The sequence below is a fragment of the Spinacia oleracea genome, chromosome 4 (genome assembly GCF_020520425.1).
Source record: "Spinacia oleracea cultivar Varoflay chromosome 4, BTI_SOV_V1, whole genome shotgun sequence".
In the NCBI taxonomy this organism is placed as follows: Eukaryota; Viridiplantae; Streptophyta; class Magnoliopsida; order Caryophyllales; family Amaranthaceae; genus Spinacia; species Spinacia oleracea.
In genome coordinates, this window is record NC_079490.1 from 2,393,749 (window position 1) to 2,418,565 (window position 24,817).

The 24,817-nt window shown below is 36.1% G+C and overlaps 2 protein-coding genes across 4 annotated transcripts; both read right to left on the reverse strand.

The window, feature by feature from the left end:
* Nucleotides 1-354: 354 nt before the first annotated feature.
* Nucleotides 355-14,938, reverse strand: LOC110783281 (uncharacterized). 3 transcript variants are annotated; one of them, XM_021987596.2, is made up of 13 exons: nt 14,544-14,938; nt 12,328-14,442; nt 11,500-11,739; nt 11,194-11,320; nt 10,152-10,304; nt 9,812-10,059; nt 9,637-9,706; nt 8,275-8,481; nt 4,643-4,875; nt 4,433-4,511; nt 3,121-3,258; nt 1,112-1,377; nt 355-764 (listed from the first exon to the last, which is right to left on the reverse strand). In XM_021987596.2, exons 2-12 carry the CDS (start codon nt 14,412-14,414, stop codon nt 1,177-1,179), a joined length of 3,783 nt encoding a protein of 1,260 aa, XP_021843288.1. In that variant the 5' UTR covers nt 14,415-14,442; nt 14,544-14,938; the 3' UTR covers nt 355-764; nt 1,112-1,176. The 3 variants fall into 3 exon arrangements, with proteins under 3 accessions (XP_021843288.1, XP_021843285.1, XP_021843286.1); XM_021987593.2 differs by having other exon boundaries at nt 12,328-14,938; XM_021987594.2 differs by lacking the exon at nt 355-764 and adding an exon at nt 772-999 and having other exon boundaries at nt 12,328-14,938.
* A 1,776-nt stretch (nt 14,939-16,714) lies between these two features.
* Nucleotides 16,715-22,629, reverse strand: LOC110783283 (uncharacterized). The gene is made up of 13 exons (XM_021987597.2): nt 22,323-22,629; nt 22,124-22,221; nt 20,858-20,940; nt 20,558-20,684; nt 20,212-20,275; nt 19,892-19,989; nt 19,724-19,808; nt 19,056-19,179; nt 18,556-18,657; nt 18,279-18,343; nt 17,716-17,797; nt 17,219-17,298; nt 16,715-17,125 (listed from the first exon to the last, which is right to left on the reverse strand). The coding sequence occupies exons 1-13, from the start codon at nt 22,556-22,558 to the stop codon at nt 17,068-17,070; spliced, it is 1,302 nt and encodes a 433-aa protein (XP_021843289.1). The 5' UTR covers nt 22,559-22,629; the 3' UTR covers nt 16,715-17,067.
* Nucleotides 22,630-24,817: the final 2,188 nt, after the last annotated feature.

Consider the following 24,817-nt stretch of genomic DNA (forward strand, 5'->3'; position numbering starts at 1 on the left):
ACCTCAATCCATATTACAACAACCAATAAGATTGTTTTATTTATCAAAATAAGCCAATAATGGAAAAGCACAAAGATTAAAAGATGACACAAAAAATGATAGTATAATAAGTTTATAAAAAGAAAAGAATCCCCACGTAACAATCATTGTGAAACACCCTAAAAGGCATACGTAACAAACAAAAAGAAACGGAGGGGTACTATTGTTTCCCTGCGCGAAGGTCGCCTTATTCTTACAGCCCTGTTTTTTTGGACTTAATTTCAGTCCAGTTCAACTCCATTTAGTTCATTTTAATTCAATTCAGCCAAAAAAAGCTCAGAAGGGGGATAAATAGACTTTAAGAACAATGCTATACATATGCAAACACAAACACTATCATCATACTTTGATTTCAATCGAAAGCAAATTCTTCGTGCTATACAAATTTTTTTCCTGTATTTACATCTCAAACTAGAAAAATAAATCGATTTCTCACATACAAAAAAACCCCTTCACACCCGGAGAAAAGAAAATCGATAAATAGTTTGAATAAGGAAAAAGAATCTGAAAGAAATTTGTCTCTTTTTTTTTTGTTTTTTGTTTTTCATCATCTATGTACTCTAGAAGGAAGAAAGACACTTCTGGCTTCAGTTAGTCACCAACATTCTGATGGGAAGTCTTTCTCAACAGTGCTTCTGAACTTCAAGCTAATCACCAGGTTTAGTTGAAGAAGTCCTCTATCCTTGCTTCTGAGTTCTGACTTCTGAGCAATGGATATTCTATACCTAGTATTTAAAAAGGAAAACCATAGATTATTAGATCACACGTGCCACCTTTATCTTCCATCCATAATTCTTTTTCTTTTTTTTTTTCAATTTTTCCTTTTGTTTGTTCGTCATATGAAATATTTTACAGCTTCAACACCTCTTCAACTCGATCTCTTTCGTTCAACAATCAATATCAATCCACCATTTAATTCATATATTCATTCAACCTCTTCAACTTCATCTCCCTCTAACCCTGTTTTAACACTCAATATTAATTCACCAGATATCCCCACTAAAATCACACCCTAAATAAAATTAGCACTTTAAACTTTCATTGAACGGGCTCAAAACTGTGCGAGTCATACCGTGATTTATCTACTGGTTTTCGCTCCATATGTCCATATCGTGATTCAACTGCATGTCTTTTCTGTCAATAGTATCTACTACCGGGTCTAGTAGGCTCAAACCCTCGAGAATAAGGGTTGGCAGAATATCTCCACGTCTCACGCCATTGTCCTCCATTACCACCACTTCTTTCTGCAGTTGTGTTAAATGAAGTTTCAGTGTGCATTCTTGAACTGCTTTTCCTTTGGCCGTTCCTTGTCTCCTCTTCCATATCATACTGCAAACGCTGCAAATGAAAACCAATAAAAGCAATAATTTTAGTAAATAACATCATTCAGTCTCGGAAAATGGTATATTATTCATAATAGCGCAAAAAGATACTCCCTCCGTCCCAATTTATTCTTTACGCTTTCCGTTTCTAGTGTCCCTTTTTAATCTTTACACTTAGAATCTTTCCTTTTATATTGTACTAGCATAAAAGTCCCTAATATTCTATCAAAAATCGTGTCAAATGATTATTTCAACCAATCAAATTCATTGAGCCATTTTAACCATTAAATCTATTATTAAAAAAAATCATTATATCTATCACATTCTCATTGGAACATTAAATCTTTCTCACTTTTCCAATGTCAAATTTTTGATAAAAGTGAAATATTATTAATAAAACGTAATTTGTATTGTTTAAGTAAAACAAAAAGAGAATCTTTATCCATATTAATTATTTGTTAAATCGCGTGCATGATAGCAAACGTAAAGAATAAAAAGGGACGGAGGGAGTAGCTGTAATTTTTGGAACTCGAATGTCATCTCTCATTCAACAGTACGTTTGTGGAAGTGTGTCACGTATGCTCTACGTTGCAAAGTTAAGGAGCAACCCCTGACCATAACCATAGACATTGCGCGAGCGAGCGCGCACACACACACATAACAAAAAAAAAGTCTAGGTGAGTTCATCTGCCTATGGTAATGAAAATCTCTTGGCTATACAATTCAAAGAAAAATTCATCAATTTCTGTTCAGTTTCAGAAGTAAACTTGATTTATTTGGTATAATTCACTTCACCAGTAAAGTTTGATATATATTGGACTAAGCCATTACAAAATTTTCATAGTAATAATCGGTGGCTACCACAGACCCGCAGCAAAACAACCAACAACCAGTATAAGATTATTTGTGAATGAATATGGCTTCATTTGATTCTTTTCAACACAAAGTACCATATTTAACTTTGTGGCATGGTAACTAACTAGAAATCTCAAATAATTAGGAGGAAACTTAACCTCTAAAAGACCATTAATTTCCCCCCCTAAAAGATATTTCAGTGTCTAGAGTTACAAGGAGGTCTTTTCTTTCTAAAATCTCTTTAAATAAAATCAAACTTTAAAACCCCTGTCAATGAATAATATGAAGTGTTAGATTTTGAAGCAAAATTATCCTCTCAGCTAACTTATCAATGGCTAATTTTCACCATTTTTTTTTTGCGTTTCTAAACTTACATGCATCATAGATATACTGATCAATAGCAGATGTTTTTTTTTCATGTTATAACTTCCTCTTTACCCCTTTATATGAAAGGAAACTAGATTAAATTTCATTCAACAAAAGGAGATCATTGTTTGCATAATTAAACCAACACCCTCTAAAACTTCTTCAATCCACACTCTAATTTCCTTAAAACTTGAATTAAACTTATGAGCTACCATAATCCCTTCTCTTCTTACAAGAGAAAAAGATCATGAAGTAAAAAATAGTTACAAGCTTAGGGAAGTTCGTAACTACATTACCAACTTCGTAAATATACCCGTTCTTGATGAATGATGTTTCATAAATGTTGCAGAGGCTCGCTCATTTAAATACCAAAAACTAAAGAGGTCACAATTCTGGTCCTGAAGTTTACCTCCCAAACATGCAACAAATGTTGAAGAATCCATGACATTTATAAAAGACTCGGGAATAAAAAAAATGTATACTTTGCCAAGTATATATTAAAAAATGAGCTTCAGATAACTAGATGTGTAAACATCACCTTATCAGGGTCTGAAAGAACTGCATATGCCTCGCCAATCATCTTGAAAAGCTTGTCAGCATCCTTATAGTCCCCCTCTGCTATTTCTTTCCAGAGACCATCATCTCCACTCTCGACTCTTGCTAGTGATTGACCAGCCTAAATTAGCAAAAAATCATGTCAACTACAAGATATAGGAAAATATGAAACAACAATGTGAAAGGCTCAAATGCCTATCCCTCATCAAGCTTCATGGATGATCAAAGAGGTATTTCGAGCTGCTGATTATATTTCTCAAATACCGCAGGCTGTCAACCTCATGCATAATGATCATTTCTCTATAAGAAAAATGTATAACAGCCTTTGAGGTGTAAGTACACAAGTACCATGGAGAAAATTCATACTACCTCCGTTTCAAAATGATCTTTACACTTTCCGTTTTAGTCCGTTTCATAATGTTCTTTACACTTTGCCTTATTCTATTTTTGGACATGAAAATTTACAAACTTACTCTTCTTACCCCACAATATTTACAATTTTATACTCACTTTCTCTTACTTTATTCATTTTTTTTCTTACAACTACCCACATTTTTACACATTTCTCTTACTTTATCCATATTTTATTATATTCAACCAACTTTAGTACTTTTATCTTAATATTTGCGCAAACAGTAACCGTAAAGATCTTTATGAAATGGAGGTAGTATGTAATAATCTGGCTCCTCCGAAGTGTGTGTTTATTAGCTGGTTAACCACCCATAAAGACTAGCTACATGTGACTGATTGAATAAACTGGGAATTCAATATGATCCTATATGAAGGTTATGCAATCAGGAATTCAGGAGTTGGAAAGTGTTGATCATCTCTTCTTTTGAGTGCAGTTACTGCTCAGATTTGGAGTAATATTCTGAGATGGATGGGCTACTCAAGACATGTTGAAGATTGGTCCATGGAAATGCAAATTTTGCAAACGCAGTTTAGAGGAATATCAGGAAAAAGTCAAGTTTATAGGATGGCACTCGCTGTTGCAGTTTATCAAATCTGGAGGGAGAGGAACATGAGAAGATTTCAAGATATTGATACTGATACACAAGGCATTATTCGGCAGATTCAATATATTGTTTTTGTTCGTTGCTTTAAGAGTAAAATCTCTATGTTTTGGAGTTGTGCTTTTTTCCCCCTTTTTTTGGGGTTCCTTAGTTATGTTCCTAGAAGGACTGTTAACTTTGGTTTGTTCCCCCTCTTTCGTCTGTATGTTGTATAGCTTATACTCCAATGTTTTGGTTAATATAATTCATCATTTACCAAAAAAAAAAGTGAAAGGCTCAAACCTTATCAGGGTGATGCCTCAAAGCAGCTTTACGATAAGCTTTCTTCAGATCTTTTGCTGTAACAGATGGCTCTACTCCCCTGCCACCAGGATTGAGACAAAAACTGATGTAAGAAGACAGTAGTCCATTTTCTCACTACTTAGCCCAAGAAAGAAAAACTAAGTCTAAAATTCAGGAACAGAAAATAACAACTGCTATAAAAACACTCACAAAATGAGGTAAAAATTCAAAGGTAGTCCTTTCTTAGCTTGCTCCTCCATCAGATAAAGCCGCTGCCGAGCTTGTCTTAGATCAGCTACAGAGCCCAATGGCAAATATGCTCCTGCATGAGTTGACTTTTCCTCTGCCTGCTTAGTTAGAAGAGACACAAGTCTCTCAAGATCTTTCGCTGCCTGTTCATAGTCTCTAATCATCTCAAATAAGGTGGCTCTTCTTGATATTGCCTGAAACATAAAGAATTTTAAATGGGATTCAGTTTAGATATCATTTCAGAAACATAACCCGTATCCTGTACTTCCAAAAGAAAAAAAAACTATTAGCTCAAGCAAAGCCTTCGAAGGCATCGTTTCAATGATAGAAAGATTAATAGCCAAGGATGAAAGACAAGTTGGGCTTCACACTTAAACTCTCTCTGTGAACACTAGACTCTACCTTTTCGACTTTTCCAGTAACCAAATGTGAATTATGACAGTGGGAAAAGCCATCAATTAGGGAATTTTTCTAACCAATAACCTGGAGTAAGGTATAAGTAATACCAACTAATACCCTGAACTGTTTTGAGCGATTGTCTGCAAAGAACTCATTGTGCTCACTTATTCTAGAATGAACTCTGAGGGTAAGTAGGGAAAGGCATAATTAGTTAGTAATATCAGAAAAGGGAAGGGTAATTCTGTTTCATAAAGTTAGTTATGAGGAAAAGTGGGTTATATAATAAATAAGGAGAAAAGCTGTCACTAAGGGTTCCTATGTCTCCACTTTTGTTCGTTTTGGCTATGGAATACTTTACTAGATTGCTACAGAAAGTAAGCAATACTAGGGGTTTTAGCTTTCATTATAGATGCAGAGGTTTGAAGCTTAATCACCTAATATTTGCTGATGATCTTATGATATTCACAAAAGGGGAAGTTAAGTCTGTGAGAATGGTTACCAGAGCTCTAAATAGATTTGCAGTATGTTCTGGTCTTATGGCAAATATTGATAAAACTGCTATTTATTTTGGTAGTGTTTCAGAGGACATTCAACAAGATATTCTGAATGGTTCATGATTTGTCAAGGGTACTTTTCCTTTTCGATACTTGGGGGTTCCTTTGAATGCAAAAAGGGTTTCCGTTGCTGATTGTGATATCTTGGTTAACAAGATTACCAATATAACTATGTGCTAGAGTAACAGACATCTTTCATATGCTGCCAGAACTGTGTTGGTAAATGCTGTTTTGATGAGTATAAATACCTACTGGGCTCAAGTGTTCACTATGCCCAAAATGGCGCTTCAGAAAAGTGTTCAATTGTGTAGAGCTTTCTTATGGGAGGGAAAGGCTATCCTTTCTAAGTCACCATAGATAGCTTGGGATTGGATTTGTAGGCCTAAATGTTGTGGTGGTCTAGGTGTTAGGGACTGTATTGGCTGGAACAAGGCTTCACAAGGGAAGTATGTCTGGCAGATTGCAATGAAGGCTGACATGTTGTGGGTTAAATGGATCCACAGTGTGTACATAAAGGATCAAAATTGGTGGGACTATGTTCCACCTCGGGGTGCCAGTTGGAGGTTGAAGAATATTTTTAGAGTAAAGGATGAAATGAAGGAGGGCTTTGTTTCTAATGGATGGGCAACTGTTGGTAAGCACTATACTATTTCTGCTGGTTATAAGTGGTTGAAGGGAGATATGCCCAAGGCCCCTTGGTCACATTGGGTATGAAGTAAACTGAATGTGCCACGACATTCTTGTATTGCTTGGATGGCAGTTCAAGGGCGATTACGAAACAAAGATAGGCTACTGAGAGTAGGGGAAAATGTTGATGCAGACTGTTTTCTTTGTGGTCAGGCAGATGAAGAGGCTAAACATGTGTTCTTCTTGTGCCCTGTAAGTAGCATTTGTATGACTGTGATCAGCAGATGGGTTGGGATTAATTACAGAAATCAGGAAGATACTTTCACTATGTGGAGGAGATGGGAAAGAACATATAAGAGTAAGCATAGGAGGGAAATTGTGTATGCTACACTTGCTGCTATGGTATACTTACTATACTATATCTGGCAAGCTCGAAACGAGGTCCTTTGGTATGCAAAGTTAGTCATGCCTTCTGTTTTGATGAAGAGAATGCAATATGATGTTTGCAGTCGAGTCAAAGCTTGATAACAGCAAAATGGAATGCTGAGGATCTAGCCTGGTTCAATAGTCTGCAGAATTCTAGGAGTTGTTAACCTTTTTGTTTTGTCTTAGCCTTTCCAAGGTTGACCTTTGGTAATTTTAGGCAGGTAGTAGGTGCTGATGCTGTTAGTGTTTTTTTTGTTGGAGTGTTGTTTGGTTTTTTTTGTAGTGGTTAGGGTTGTAGCCTTGTAGGTAGTTTGTATAGTGAGGATTTGCCTCCCTGTCTCTCTTTGTACATTTTTTGACATCAATGTTATTATTTACTTATCAAAAAAAAAAAAAAAAAAAGAGAGAAGCTGTAAAAGGTGATTATGCTGATTGTTGTGACAGAAACTTTATTGGGAGGGAATATACCCCTCAAAGTGCGGTTAGTTTGTAGTTGATGTGATTACACTGATCATTCAATACAAACTTCTATCAAGCTTTCCCCTAAATTCTTCTTATCTAAATCTCCCTATATTCTTAGCAAAGTGGTATAACAGAGAAAATTTATGTGTAGAAAATTGCATCATCGAACCTGACTATCACTGGTCAGGGGTTTCTGACGGCACCCCTCGAGGTGGGAAAACCATACCAGTAGCTAAACCATTTGAGGAGATCAGGAGACTCAATGTTAAGGAGTTTCAAAACAAGAAAGAAAAGGGGCTACCTTGTCGTTATGATGGTAAATAGGTAATTGGTCAGATCTGTAATAAGAAGGAATTTGTGTTGCTGACTCGTGAAGAGGAGAAAGAGGTGTTTTCAGGGAATTTGTGTTGCTGACTCGGTACAGGCCTTGGTGCAGAATGTGGTGTCGATGGTGGACCTTAGAGCAGCCTAGAAATTTCATTTCAAAAGAATACAAATAACTCCTTCCAAGACTTTAGGGTTTCATTGGGAGGACACTAATTAAATGGTTATCACTTCAATTAAGCAACAAAATTATCCCCCAACTCCAAAAAATACCCAGACACAAACACATATCCCCAACGGACCCAAGCTCCCAAAAAATCCAAACACATTCCTAACTTCAAAAAAACCTTTTTTTCGCCTCCAAAAATATTCCCCATCGAATTGAAAGAGAAAAATCCCGAGCGTTAGTGATAGTTTTCCGCCAAAGCGAGGTATCACTTTTGGATCCTAAAGGAGTAAGATAAACTCAAGTGTGAGTACATGTTAATTTTGGTTAAACTCAACGATATAAGTAAGGAGTCCTTTTATGTCGTGGCAAATGGGATAGGTTTTCCTAATAAGTTCTTAGATGTGCCTATCAGAGTCTAAGTAGGGTGGAGGGGTATCAAAACTTAGAGTATGTTTCTCCAAAAGACGTGGCAAAGTTATAAACTTTGGCCCGGTAACTATAATAGTGTTCTCCACGAAGCACCACCTAAGCTGGAGTTGCAATTTCACATGCTTCAAGCATACCATATCTCATAAACACGTAATAAAAATAGATCTACTGCTCTGATGAATTAGGTGATAATTGGTCCAAACCTTCAAGTAATTTTCATCCAAAGCTATTGCTAAACTGCAGTCTGCAATTGCATCAGTGATCTGCCCCAATGCTTGGTAAGCTGCAGCACGGTTGGCAAAACATACAGCACTGAAAGGACGGGACTCAACATTGAAAGACAAAGCAGCAGTATAATGCTCAACAGCTTCTTTATGCTTTCCGGCTTGAAAGGCTCCATTTCCTGCAGACTGTAAACAGCAGCAAATGTCTTACGCCACAAATTTATGAAACATAGAAAAAGAAACTAGAACAAATATAGTTCATAACAAGAAACTATAACTCTACCAGGGTAGGAAATCTTTGATAGAATCTAAACAACAGTTCTTGGACCAAAAATGGAATACTATGGTATTACTATTACCACAAATGTGAAATATAGAATATCCTCGATCACAGTAGTATGTCTCACTTTAACACAGTAACTGTCTAAGAATTAGCCATAAAGGAGGGAATCATAAAAAAAATTGGGAAGAAAACTTTTAAATACAACAAGAAAAGGTTTGAATACAGGGTAAGATGCAGCTAATTAAGCGCATACCCCAGCCATAAAATGAAAGCCTGTTTCCAACAGTCAAACAGATGTAATTCAAGCAAGAAACATAGCAGAAATGGGAGAGGAGTCAAATACCACGGGAAGACATAACATATACAAGAAATTTCTGACATAAATGCTGACAAAAGCAAACAAAACCAGAAGGAAGTGCAAGTTTGGCTTGAAGACTTAGGAGGCCAAGTGGCCGACACACAAAAACCAACTCCAATCAGGCAGTTATCAGCTTGCAGCAAATTTTGCTGCTGTAACAGGACGACATGAGTTAAGTTAACAGGAACAGTGTCAGTATGCCTTTGCACAGAAGTTTTTAGAACACTTGTCCTGGACATTTAGGAAAGAATAAAAGTTTCTTTCCGAACTTTTGTCCATTTTTTCACAACACAAAAGGACTATACATAGTAGTAAAATTTCCAAATCATGGAACCCCACCCACCCCTGTTTTCTTTGAAGCTGAGTAGTGGTGTGTGGGTGTGTGGGTGGGTGGGGGGGGGGGGGGGGGGGGGGGGGGTGCTGCACTCGTGTGCAACTGCCTATGTCTGGGAACAGCTAAACAAGGCTACAGGAGAGCATGACGAAATATACTATGGTGTACAAATAAATAGTTAGCTGTTCTGTGGGTGACAACAAAGAGACACTAATTTGGAGAGTTCAAGGATCTCCTAGTTTGAACATGAAAGGTATCAGTAGAAATAAGCTCCTCTCAATTTGCACATAATGGGTGCTCGTCACCACAAGTTAAATGCAGAATTAAATTTGAACAGAGTCACAAAAGAAAAAAGCAATTGCATACCTTATGGTTTATCAGCTCACGGGCTGTGGAAAGTTGAGGTATAAATGACTCAAGGGTCTCATTTCCAAACCTAAAATATTTTATTAGCATTTAGAATCATAAAATCTGAGAACAGTACTCAAGTTATTCCTAACAGAAAAGGGTCAAAAATAAAATAAAATAGAGGATGCATTACTTGGCCACCATAGACATCCAGCACTCTTGCTTCCCCAGAAACTCAACAGCTTCTTCCAGTTTCCCTAAATAGAAGTTTGATTTGAACATATCACAACAGCGCCAAATCCGGAAAGAATAACTCTTCAAGAGTTGCTCTGAAGCCTCCAAATATAATGACTGTCCATCAGCACTTAGTAAAGGAGAGTTCTTCTCAGCAGTTTCCAGAGTCTGCCCACACAGCTGTATCACCTCTTCATACCTCCGCAACTGCACATGGGAAAGTCTCCTATTCAAAATTGTCAAGGGAAAACCATTGTCTAGAAAGGAGGAAATAAAAGAACATTGACAAAACTACAAACCATGAGAAGTGCTTCTGCTTTACTCTCAAGTAACTTCTCTGAGTATGGACTTATAATTAGAGCCTCAGCAATAACTCCTAGAGCACTTTCTGCATCAACCAATGTCCTTTGCAGCAAAAGTCCAGAAGAACGATCCATGAACTCAGATGCTTTCTGCCAGTCAACACATTTTAAGTCAATATCATTTCCAGTGTTGTCAAAAAAATTATCATTTCCAGGGAAATGCTCTTTTTACACCCCTATGTGTGCATACATTATCGTGACTTAGTAATCACTTCCAAGTACTCCCTCTGTCCCGAATTACTCGCTCCGCTTTGCCTGACACAGGATTTTATGCAATATAATTGACTTCATATTTAATTAAGTGGTAGTTGATAGTGGGGCTTTTTTTTAATATAGTTAGTAGGAAATGTGTCAAACCTTTTTAGAAAGTAGGAATACAAGTGGGTCCTTTAAGTGAGAGAAATTATATAAAATTAGTAAACTCATGCCATTTATAGAAACAGGGCTAGTAAATTGGGACGGCTTTATAAGGAAAGCGGGGAAAGTAATCCGGGACGGAGGGAGTAGATGTTAAAATGTTTTCAGAATGAAATATGAAAATACTAACACCCCCCTGACTCTCATGACTAGCAGGCAGCAGCGTATGGTCAAGACGATTAACTAAGGGAGCATAACTTTAACTAGGAAATAATGGATCAATCCAAGATCATGAACTACATTCAAGTATTGGCTAAAACTAATTCCCTTATATATCTGATAAATCATCTTTTGTATTGGTTAAATTCCCCTAGATTTCCTCTTTGGTGTCAAAATACCTGAGGCCAATTTATTGGTCCTGAATATCTTGCCTATGCTGTTGATATGAAACGCACATATTTCAGCCTACATTCCCCCTTTTGGACTCAGCTACAATGCAACTTTATAATCGTTTTATATAAGATGCAATTCTGTCATTATTCTACTTGAAAATGAAGCATGGGGGAAAAAATGTAGTTTGCAATACCCAACCAACAGCATATTGACAAATTAACTACGGTACCTGTGCCTTTTGTAAGCCGTCAGAAGCCTCTAGAATAATTTTCCGCTCCACACAGACATCAGTTGACTGCAACAATTTCTTGAAATGTAGTGATGCATCGCCAATTTCACCAAGAGCAAGGTAACAGCTACAACAGAAAATAAGAGATGAGGGTGAAAAGAAAAAAAAACGAAAAAAAAAAATTAAAATAAAAGGCAAGGACCAAACTAAGTTCTACCACTTTGATGAAGCAATTTATTTCTTTAATTTCTAACAAGCTTAAATTACATAAGTAACAGAACAAAGACATTAGAACATGAACGTTACTTTGCAGCTCTGAGTTGAACTCTGAAGAATTTGGGATCTATCTCAGCAGCAACCAGGCAATCTCGTAATGCTTCTCTCATTCTTCCGCGAGACATACGAGCTGCAGCTCGATTACTATAGCAAAGCACTAAAGCCCGGAGGCAGTCCCTAGATGTTTCATGTTGAGGAATACAGCTCAACCCCTGGCTATAGTAATATTCCGCTTTCTCCAGATCCCCATTCGCATAAGCTTGGTTTCCCCTGTAAGTGTTTGTCATGGTTAACATTTAGTAATATTCAACAAATCAAACAGAATGGTAATCTATGAGAACTGGAAGAACGATAAATTGTTTTTTACCACCTAAAAAACTAAAAATTGTATTTTACCACCTAAAAAATTAAAACTTGTTTTTACCACCTTAAAATGGGTAGATGAAACTGTTATGTGGGGGGGCCAAAATAATGGTAATATTAATGATATTTTCGCTTCTACCAGGATTTCATGTACTTAACTCCCTTCTCTTCCTTTGTTTCCTTCTCTTCCATGAATTCAAATAATTTTTCCTCCCATTAATTCACAAAATTGACAAAATTCAATGGCAGCAAAGAGAGGAGGGTGAAGAAGTTAAAGAAAATCGAAGAGGGAGTGTAAAAATTGAAAGGAAATTGAGATAGTGGGCCCTACAAAACGGTTTAATCTATTTTTCCGTTTCCAGGTGGTAAACAAACAAGTTTTAATATTTTTTTAGGTGGTAAAAAACAAATTTTCAAATTTTGTAGGTGGTAAAAACACCTTGAAAGAAAACTATAAACTCCAAACAATCAGAATAGCCAAACATGAAAAGGCACCTCAGGCGCCACTTCTCACAAGCTTCTTGTGCTGCACGAGCTGGACCAGATGAAGTCCTTGGAAGTGAAGTAACTTTCTTTGCATCCCCAATAACATTACCTTCCATTGCCATGCTTGTTGTTGGAGAGGTAATCTTTTTACCTTCTTTTGGAGGAGCAGTTGGTAAAACATCACTTTGCACCACCTGTGACGGGAGCACAGAAACTCTAGCAATTGGAGAAAACTGTGCATCAGATAGTACAGAAGCCCTAGTGGGAATATAGATATCTGAGCCACCTTTCATACGGATTTTCTTCTTATTAAAGCGCATAGCAGCTGATGCTTGATCTTGGTTAGAAGATGAAGCGGCAAAAGTGAAGGAAGATTCTCCATGGCTTGCAAAACTTGCAGCAGAGAAATACCCACATTCCTCGCTGTTTGACTCGACTTCATTTTCTCCATTCTCGTCTAAATTCTCCGATGCAGACATAAAACTTTCACTTTCAACTGCAGACACACAATCCACTTGAACTTGGTCATCTGCTTCATCATGCTTAACAGCATTGCTTTCATTAATGTCCATGCTTTCTGTAGCTCTAATCAGATCCTCATCTATTGCATCATTAGAAACCATTGATGTCTGTGAACCCAATGATGTCTGGTTCTCAGATGTCAATGAATGCTCTCTACTTAATTGTTCGTCATACTCAGTTTCACGATAAGGAGAAACATCCATTGGTGAGTAAGACTCGGAAGGTTCAGGTTGCATGTTGTTCTCTTTTGATGTAAAATTGTTCGCAAAGGACAATAAAACTGACTTAGGTTCTTTAACTTTTGCCTTCCTCCCCTTGGATTTAGCGTCTTTAACTAATCCTTTCTTGGCGCTGAATCCGGTTTGCACTTTAGACCCAGTGAACAAATTCCCTTTTGAATCAGGTGTTAATTCAACATGGGGAATCCTTAAACCATCCTGCTTGCTACTAAAAGTAAAACCTTCCTTCTTCTCAGCACCATCGGTACAAGGCGCTTGAAATTCATGCCTCACCGGCTGAAAGTGAACACCAGCAGAGGAAAAAGATGATGTAGATGCATCATAAAATCCAAAGCCCTTATCCGATTGTGTTTCAGCTACTTGAGGACCAATAAAATGTTCATCATGTTCGTTGATTTGGTTTCGAGATTTGGGTTGACATGGTATTCTACTGTCTTCCTTACTCATGCTTCCAACCTGTTTTGTTCTTGGATGATCACTAGATTCCTGTGAATCACCTAGAATTTCCAACTTCGCCATCTCATCCAAAATCATTGTATCCACTTCACCAGATTCAGTTCTATTAGCAGTCCGATTGTTCTGGTTGATGTTCATTTCCTTCTTAGTGCCACTATTTTTGTCGGGGTCCGCTATGTTTAAGTTCTTAATCCTATTAGGAAGTGTGCTTGCTATGCTCGGGTCAGTCGAATCCTTCATTGTCCTAGTACTCCCAAACACAAAACTATTACTACCAGAAGCACCAAAAACAACATTAGGGTTACCCATTTCACCAGTATCTTTAAGATTCAATCTCTCCAAATCAATAGGAAGTTCAGATTCCATTGAAGTACCAAATGAACCACTCACATTATCAACTACAACACCGGATACTCTCGAGTTTTCTCTACCTGAACCTCCAAGGTTCAAATTTTTTATCTTATCAGGAAGCTCAGATGGCAAGTCATTAGAAACACCTTTACTTTGTCTAGCAATATTTTGATTCTCAATTCTCAGTTTCCTAATTTCATCAATAAGTTCATCCCCCACTTTCTCAACCTTACTTGTAACCTTCAAATTCAAATGTTTACTACTATTACTACTGTTCATAAATGCTCCATTATCATCCTCACTCTCTAACCTAGATGAAACCCCTGCAAGATTATCCAAAACGGGTCGAAAAGGATTAAAACCCGGATCGATTCTCCGGGTTTCTGAGCTGCCCATTGACTTGGCATTCTGAGATTTCCTAGACTTCATCAATCTCGGCTTTGAAAGACCAGATATTGAACTAAATGTGGGAATTTCAGACCCCAAATTCGAGGTTGACGGGGAACTAAACTCAAATTTCGCATTCATTTCACTCGAGTTCACAAACCCAGATTGCCTATACGAATTCATATCAAATAATTGAAGCAAATTCGATCGTTTGAAACAAACCCAGAAAATCCCAACGAAGAAATAAGTTTAAAGTGCTCAAAATCTTACCTTTCTTAGGTGGGAAGTATCGGAAAACTCTCCGCCGGTGTCTAGCAACGCCGGCGGCGACATATCAAGAAACGCTTCATCATCAAATCAACAAATAATCGATTCTCAATCTTCACAGTTCATCCCCCTTTGTGTCAAGATGCATGCTATGTATGTGTTCGACGAAATGCCTGAATGAGATGTCAACCGTTATTTCAATTTTGATGCTTAGGTTAGAAGGTGAAATCAAAAGAAAGATGATTGTGTTTGTAAGGATTGTTCTTGGATTAGGCACGACAATTTAATTTTATGTTTGTTTTATTTATTTTTTTAATTTTGGTGTGAATTGATAGCAACGTTTCTTGATCTGGGTCACCAAAAGTGAAAACTTCATGTGATCACTTCTTTCCCTTTCCTTTTCCGGTTTTCTAGTTTTTTTTTCCCCTTTTGATTTTCATTTATGTAATTTTTTGTCTTAAATGTTCGGAAAAAGTTATCATACAGAGTAAATTTTAAAACAACTGAATTTATTTTAAAAATGTTACTAAAAATGAATAACGTAATGAGTGTGGAAATGGTCCAACTATCGACCTTTTATTCAAAAAAGAAAACCTAAAATCATTTAAAATGAGTATATTTTGTCTTAAATCTGCCTCTAACTTTCACAAAAGATAGGAGTAATTGGTAAATATTATGCTACATCTTTACTTTGGAGATTATCTTTTTTGTAAATTTGAACAGATAGAGTGTAAACGTAGTCGATCACACAAGGGAAGAGGTAATTTGTGTTTGGATAAGAGGTTTATAAATGACCATGTTTCATACTATTATATGAAGTAGAAGAGAAACCTTTTTACATGACTATACAAGTTTGTTTTCTTCTCCTTTGAACTTCTTGACCTGTGAAGTTATTATGACTTGTTTTATGTTTTTAGTTTTTTCTACTCTTAACATTTTAATAGAGATGATGAGACATGATTGGAGGTGTCAACAATCCAATGTGAACTGTGAAGTGCAACACAAAAGTAAATATGTTAGGACAACTAACTTCAATTATTAGATTTGTCATTAATGTATAGATTATGTTAGCCACAAATACATTTTTAAGGTAATGATATATGCAACCATTTGAGCTACAAATAAGCATTTAAAGTGTTTTTGTAAATTAGAATAAATTTAAGAATACATGACAAAATCATGCATCGGTCGGTGTAATTAATATTTTAGTACAAGTAAATGTTTTCATTTCCAGTCTCTCATATGTAGTCTTTAGAGTTGCATATATCATTTTCCTAATTAACAAGATTACATTGAGTGAGGATACTACTAGAAGCTACATAATATACAAGATACTTTCCGAAATTATTTCCCTTTTACACCGTATGTTATAATAAATTGCAAAATATTCTTAATTATTTTAGTTAACCTTTTTACAGCCGAAATTAACAACCCTCTTTTTACAGTCGAGTTTAACAACGCTCTTTTTCCGACCGAGTTAAATAATCATACTTAAATCCACCAATGGACCTCAAAGCTTTATTTGATGATAAAATTTCAAAAAAGAAGAAAAAGAAAAGGAAATATTCTTCTTTTGAGGGGGTTCTCCAATTTGCTGTTTATGGGGGGGAATTATAATTGTTTAGCAAAGATTAATTGAAGATGTACTTGTCAATCACCTATATGAATATATATATGATGCCATATGCAGTGGGCCCATATCAATTGACCTATCCCTTAGCCATAATCTTTGGACACTTGGCTCCTCCTAATTGTTGGAGCCAAAGACTATTTGTATTAACATTAATTAGTAACATCACTTGCAATAAACCAAATTAATACTTGATTTGTCTAATATTCATGTGATAGATTCCACTTACCAAAGCAATCAATCACCTTTATATATCAGTCATTGTATTGCCGGGTGGCTCATTCGCAACCAAAAAACTCTATATATTAGTCATTTTGAAAAAGCCACAAAACCAATAATCATTCGATCTGAAAATAACTATACCTAGATAGTAGACATCTATAATACTACTCCCCCTATATCAGATTCGATCCCAATTGAAAATTCTTGAGGGTAAGTTTCCGTTACCTTCTCCCTACTCTTAAGTACCTACCCGTAAATACTGAACCAAAAAAACCGTGAGGGTTAAGGCCTCAGTGGTCTTGTTCAAGATCTTGATCAAGGATTGAATACGACACCAAAGATAAACTATGTGTTATCTCAAATCATTTACAAATTTATTTCTACCATTATATTTATCAGCCTTGATCATTTACAAATTCACCAGACTTTCCCCAAAACAAATCAAAGGGATTTTGTCAGATGATAAGAGACACTTTACTTCCTTCACTCTTTTGTTACCATTCATCTGTCTATGTTGCAGGGCATTTCATTTAACAGTAACTTATGATCCAATTCCAACCTGCTGTTTCCTACGGTTTTTCGTCAATCTCGTGCACACAGAAACAGCAAAGTTAGAACTGTGGCGGTCTGAAAGCTATCAGCTGAACCAGTTATTGAAATCCGGTTGAGTATTCCTCAGACATATATGCCTAAACCAACCTCTTTCGGGTTGGTCTCTATCATCCAAGGAGCCCTGTTAAATCATGCAAAATGAAGATCATGAAATTTGCAGAGGATTAACCAAAGCCAAACAACTTAATTAGTGTTAGGTCAATAAAAACTGTACTTGTTCATTGCAAAGTTGATCGTTCCTTGGGAAGCACGCTCCAATAAAACATTCCTTGCCTCCACTGCAATTCCTTCAGGCTATACACAAAATATTCATGGTTAATAAACTTGAAAAAGATGCAGATATTAGCAAGTTTAACTAGTAAATTGTTACACATACATTTCATATACTTCGTATGTGGGAGTTTTCTCCCACATGGAAGAAATATGTTTTGTTGAATATCTTTAGGAAAATTTATATACCTATGTGCTATATATATTGGGTTGATAATATGACTATATATTATTAATCAAGACTAGCACTGGATATAATTAACCTTAATATTATCCTAAGGAAAGAGACTAACTCGTCCTATTCTAGTTGACAGAGATTAACTCGTCCTATTCTAGTTTCTGTATTTTTCTTTATTGTAATTTAAAGCATAGTTTTTAGCATAAAGTCAAGCATGAAAACATAGGATTGAAGTTCAAAAAAATGGGATCTGAAGCATGTACCTCTTCTGGAAACCACACGCCGGGCTGTGTACTACCCTCTAGGACTGCAAGGACAAACGCAGCAGTAGATACTCCAACGGATCTGCGAACAAGTATAAGACACTCGTACTGTGAAAGAAAGATTTTTATGAAAGTAGTGGGCCTTATACATGACTTTATAATAGTACTCCATAAGCCTAAAGCCAATAATTTGATAATGCAGTTGAAAAGGATCTCAAAACAACAGCATAAGATGAAGGCTAGAAGATTCCTAGTGTTGAAGTGGCAAAGTCATTATCTTGATTTGTCAGGTAGCAGTGCATCAATACTAAGACCATTCCAAAAGTAGGGTCCTACTTCCCTTTATGGAAAGCATTTCAGAATAATTCCCCATCACCCAATATCTAGTTCTATAGTAATTTTTTTTTTACGGCATGCTATATCAGAAGATCCTACATATATATACAATTTTTTTACTGCATCTAACATTTCTTTTAATGCAGCAAACTCTGATCCAAACAATAGAACACCAAACCGGCTAGTCAGAACTATAGGTAAGAGAGCTAGCTAAGACTGATACTCACACAGACAAGCTCTTATGAGTAAAAACACCAACTGTAGTGCGCCCGTTTGAACAATCCAGATCAACCTGTCAAAAAAAGGAGTGAAAAAAATAGTTTGTAAGTAACCACTTACCTAGCCTGGGATAACAAGAAATGCACTACTAGAACAATCATACAAGGGGGACTGTAACAGATTTATCAAAGTATTGCTTCAGTTCTACTATGTTTACTCTAGGGGACTTATTAGAAGTACATATTAGCCTAATAGGTATAACACTAATCAGTTTATAGACCTTACCCTCATTGAGACACGCTCCCCAGCGATACCATCAACTGCCCGAACCACAGGGTCAAACAAGTCAACCAGCTGTTGTACCTTTTTTCTGTCCGTTAAATATTCCTGCATAATCCAGTCACATAAGGTCATGGTTGTAAATTATGAGATGCAGTCACCCGACTGCAGAAATCTACATGGCCACATGTAGAATGTTTTTTTTCCCTATCAATACCTATATGGCTACAATCCGCTACATGATGAGTATGACTATTTAGTAAAATGCTATCAGTAGCCGTCATAAGTTATACTGTACTTCATTTAAAAAAAAAATCTGGCAATGAAACTTTTTTTGCTTTATGCTGAGTTACAGCTGCTACTGTCACTTTCTTTGAGTATCCCTCTTTATGTAAGGCAATTGCTATTTCTGTTATTCAGAGTTTCAGACAGTTGTTCACTAGCCCAACAATAGGACCAGTCAACAACAGCTGAAACTAGCAATGGGACAGAAGAGTGAATTATACCCGTGGTAGAAGGTTTGTCATTATGGCCATTCCCCAGTTCCAAAAGAAGGGCGCAGTCCCGAATCTAGCACTGACAGTTGGAACCCCCAGAACTTCATGTGTACTTCTTACTTCTGGCAAATTCCTGGAGAAAAATTAGTAAACCTTTTAACTTTGAAGAACTTTCTCCGGTGAAAAGTAGATAGATGCTATACCATATACACTAGAATCATTGATGACAACATCAAGTGAATAAAACATTCACAGACACTTTCCAAGGTTCAACTATTTTAGTCGGGAAAAAAAGGAAGAGGAGAATTCACCCTATATCATGCAAATGAGTACTACGTATATTGGACTCAAATGAGGGTAATTAAGCACTGAGTTCCATTCATTCATTGAATAAGAAGCACAACAATATACATCCAAGATTGTAGCTGCATCTACTGAAATTAGGACCTGGAGTCGTAGATTATTTGAAGGTACTATAGCCCTTCCAGTCCTACAGGAGATCCAGAAAATGTGAACATTTTATCGCCATGATTTCAAAAACAATCCAGAAATCTATACCATTTAACGATGGCCAATAGCAGTTGAATGAAATTCACAACCACCAATGCAGTGGTATAGCATTCTTGACAGTAAGTAGTACTAGTTATTACTGTAATAATTTTCACTTTAGTACTTACAGCAAAAATACATCCTTCTTATTGATCCCTCTTCCAAAATCAACACTTAGCATCCCACTGTAAGGCTTTAGTTTGACCTTTTCTCCTGAAATGCCAACAAGATGTCAAAAATAATAGATGATGCTAGTAAACAAGTTAAACAACAAGAACCGAATAAGGGAATAAAACCTTTGTTGTAGGCAACAACCTCTTCTCCTAAAAGTAAAAAGCTAGTAGACAATATTGTTGGGCCAGCACCTCCAGTACCCGCTGTAAAGTACGAGAATCTGAGAATAACACCCAGGAAACTCACATAAGATGTCAATCCATAAAGGCACGAAAATTAACATAGGCAAGTCAAGAGATGAATGATCACCCCCACACACAAATGATATGACAAGAATTACATAAAGATTTAAATGAAATATATAAGCAGACATTAATTTATAAAGGGTTGACCAAGGGTTAACAAGACTCGGTTTCAAAATTTAATGAACAGAAAAGGTCACCTAAGCCTTTCAGGGTCACCCTTGCCTTCATCTCTTGCCACACGAACAAGCTCTGCGGCCATCACTGTCATCATAATTCCAGGGAACAGGAAAAATAGGGTATGTCAATCAAACAAAATATAAACAATAGAAATCAAATCATTTACCAACACTCGTAAGCTTTGATAATCATATTTATCCCTAACCTAACTGTAACAAAAGTTTCTCTGCAAGGACTTACAGTCCTAACTGTAATAGAATAAATTCGACTCTAGTCCTTAGAATGCCCAGAACAGTTCATGCCAAATGTTAAGAAAATGGAAGGACAAGAAGAAACAAGAATACTAGAATGTTCAAATATAAGAACCATTGCTCACTCCAGGGTAAATCCCGGCAGTTGTGATAGCTGGAATATTAGCAGCAATTGCATCTTTGCAAAACGATTTGGCACGAAATGCATAACTTGTATCATCACAAACATCAACATATGCCGTCTGTAAGAAGATCCAGAAAGTATGCATCAATAAAATATAAATTACTCCGTACACAAAATGACCCACACTAGTACTGATTATTAAACAAGGAACACCGAAGAAAAAAACCCACTAGCAATCAACCATCAACAAAATCGTTTAAAAAAAGCGCTTAGACAATTACCTCATCTCACCTTGGTACGAATAGCAGCTTCAAGTACAGGGCATTTATCTGTTTGCTGGAAAGGCCCTGCGGTATGAACTACAAGATCGACATCTACAAAGGAAACGATTAATGTTCATTACTTTATTACACCAAGTTACAAAATTTAGTATAGAGAGGCACGCAAAATCTCAACATGGTTCAAAAGTATCAAATCAAAGACAATAAAAGTAAGAGGTGTAGTCAATAACACCTCGTAAATTGACTCTTCAATCACTAAGTTTTCTCTTACTAGCTCAAAGTGATCAACAAGTTACTTCATGCATCGCAACTTTTGAATTTCATCCAGCAAATTAAAGCAAGTATATTTTTTGGTAAGCAAGTAGGAATTCTTAGTGCAATCCAACACCCATTTACAACCAAGAGTAAACCGGCGCCACAAACCACCTAGGATGTACAGAGTACTATCGAACAAACCAGCAAACTCAAAAAACAACTAGCCTAACAAGCCTAAGTAACAAACTCAATACATCAAAAAAACAAGAGAAAACTTAGTGACAAATGTTGTCAAACCAAGTTTTATCCCGAGCTCTTATCCTAGAATTTACAACTGTAACTCTATATCTAACACTCCGTATCACTCTTTACATTCTTTACAAAACATCTACACATATCAAGTGCCAATCCCAAAGAACGATATTCCTGGTTTTCCATAGCTGATAAGTGACAAGTTAAAAAGCAAGATTTGAAGACACCTCTCCTGAATTTTGAACACTTAATTCTCCTCATACCTCTGATCAGACCACTTAAGTACCTGAATCCGTACCTTAAAACCAATCCAGTTTTGCACAGCTTATCAAATTGAACTACTTGATTTAGCTAGGTTCCAAATTAAATTTATGCAAAATTATGGAAGTTTGGATTCATTTGATAGTATTAAATCTGAATTATGATTTGTAATTACCTGAAAAATCCCTACAGCACTTAAATTAAACAACTTTCCTACCACATTTTCTGCAATTCCCAGAAAATGAAGTAATAATCACCTTGTAGAGCTGCCTCCAATGCATCAACGTTATCAATATCGAATTCGACAAACTCCGATTTCTCCCCGAGACGTATCTAAGTTCCAAATTAAATTATGCAAAATTCTGGAAGTTTGAATTTATTTGAATATTTTGATAGTATTAAATATTAATTGTGATTTTTAATTACATGAAAAATCCCTACATCACTTAAATTAAACAACTTCCCTACAACATTTTCTTCAATTCCAAAAAAAATTAACAATAATCACCTTGTAGAGCAGCCTCTAATGCATCAACATTATCAATATCGAATTCCGCAAACTCCGATTTCTCCCCAAGATTCTTCACCATCGCTGCTCCTTTCTCCCTAACAAAATCAAATCAAACCTCAAAAAATCTCACTCCCAAACAACAACCCATAAAATTCGATTACAAACAAAGAGAAGAGAAATACGGATTAAGAAATACCGATTTCGACCGCCGACGACGATGCGAAGTTCAGGAGAAAGCTTCGATAGAGCGACGGCAGTAGAACCACCAACTCTTCCGGTACCACCCAAAACCAAAACCCTAGAATTCCGAATTTTATCTGCGATATCAATCTTCTTCGGTTTGTTAGTTTCTTTTTCTTTAATTGAGCTCGCAACCGCCATTAATGGCGACGCTGAGGTTTTGAAGTGAAGGAGCACACAACCTCCCGCCATATTTTCTCTCTCCTCTTTGAAAATGGAAGATGGTAGACTGACTGAGTGAGAGAGGAGTAGTTGATTCAGTTATCTTGGTTTATCGTTGATGATGACGTGGTATTTTGTGGCTCGGTGGTTTTGGGTTGGTATACGTGGCAATTCTTTTGTTGGGCTTCACATCTTAATCAAGTTTTTGGGCTTCGTTTGAACATGGTGATCTTATGGCATTTTTAAAATGTAAAAACATTGAAATTAGGCTTTGTTATCTTCACCTGATCTAAAGCGGTTTTTCTAGTTTTTGGTCTGATTTGTTCTGATTTTTCTTCGGGTAGTATAGTCTGATTTGATTATTTCAAGTCTAGTTGTATCTGAACTGAATGTTTTTTGTGAGCGTTTTTTCTTTTTGTGGTCTGGTATGGTCTATTTTTTATTTATTTTTTGGTCAGAGTTTAAGAAGAATAGTACTCCCTCTGTATCTTAATACTCGCACCGTTTTGACTTTTTCACTATTCACATAATTCATTTTGATATAATATATTGTTGGCTTCATCTTAATATATATTTTCAAAATATTAATATTTTTATAAGTTTTAATAATAAGTAGTTAAAAATATTGGTGGTCAAAGTTATGCATTGAAAAACGTGTCCAGTCAAAACAATACGAGTATTAAGGAAAGGATGAGTACACCATAATAAGAAATAAGACTAAGGTGAAAAAAAAAACATAAACATCTAGCATGGTAGTGTGTGCATCATGTAGATTAATTTTTGATTCACCAAACAATATCTCACATTATTATGTTTTTTTTTATAATGAGAATTGGTGGTCAAAGGGTTCTTGTTACTTGGTTAGTGATGATAATGATGAGAGTTTGGCCCAGTTTTTGGCCCATGAAACGGCCCATGCTTTCCAAGTACCTTCATAATCGATGGCCTCACACGAGTGGACTTGTTGTCAGATAATTGTATGGGCTTCAGGTTGGGTTTATTGTTTTTATAATTTCTTCTCTAGCAAAATGCTAGAGATGCCTTTTAATTTACTAGAAGTAGAAGAAGAATTAGTTAGTAGGTTATCAAACTGAATATTCCGGTATTAAATTTGGATTATTTCAAATATTTAAATCAATAAATACTGCTTTGATATTTTAGGATATTATAAGAGAGCACGAGTCATTAATCTTAATCACTAGGCTAAGTCTTTGATGTTAGAGATAATATATACCCTTGATAAAGAAATTTCATTTTGGAAAAAGAAATACTCCCTCCGTTCCGGAATAGTCGCAGTGTTTTGAGTTTTCGCGCTATTCACGTAATTTACTTTGACCCTATTTTATTTCAAATATATGAAAATAAATGTGAGTAATATATTGTTGGCTTCATCTTAATATATATTTTCAAAATATTAATATTTTATAAGTTTTTATAACATGTAGTTAAAGATACTGATGGTCAAAGTTATGCATTGACAAGCGTGTCCAGTCAAAACGTTGCGAGTATTCCGTGACCGAATGAGTAATATTTTTTTTCTTTAAAAAAAAAGAGGATAGATTGGTTAAATACTACATAAACTGTGTATCTATTTATACTTACGAGTATACAAAACAAACACTAACGTAGGGCTCTCAAGTGGTAAGCATTTTGATGTCTTTTAACGAAAGTCTCGGACCGATCCTCACCGTATGTAGAAATTCTAATAAAGAATCCCACCTACCATAAAAATATGATGTGCAACCTGAATCGGATGATCTTAAAGGTAGTCAGAGTTAAGTTTAAGTGAACCATGTAAAAAATATATTAAAAACAAACAAACAACGAAAATGGGATGATCTTAAAGGTAGGGTTATCAAAAACTGACCCGATCCAACTGATTTCTGACAAAAAACCGAAGTGACCCAAAAAAAAAATCACACATTCAATCCGCATAAGTACAAAGACCCTATACAACTACATTATCCGATTATACCCGACCCGATTATACCCGACCCTTAACCAACCGATGACCCGAATTGACACCTCTGCTTAAAGGCTAGGGTTAGTGGCCCAGCCCAAAATGGAAGAAATACAGGTTGAGAATATAGCACGTGGTGAAGCAAGTAGAACCAAGTAAAAAAAATATGGGGAGGGGTACCCTCAAAATATATATATGGCGCGCGGAAAATCGTTTAAGGCTGTGTTTGGATTGGTCCCCTTTGGAAAACGAATTTGGTTCTTCCTTTGCTTTTTTTCCTCCCTTAGATTTTTTTCATTATTTATATTATATTTTACAAAAGACAATAT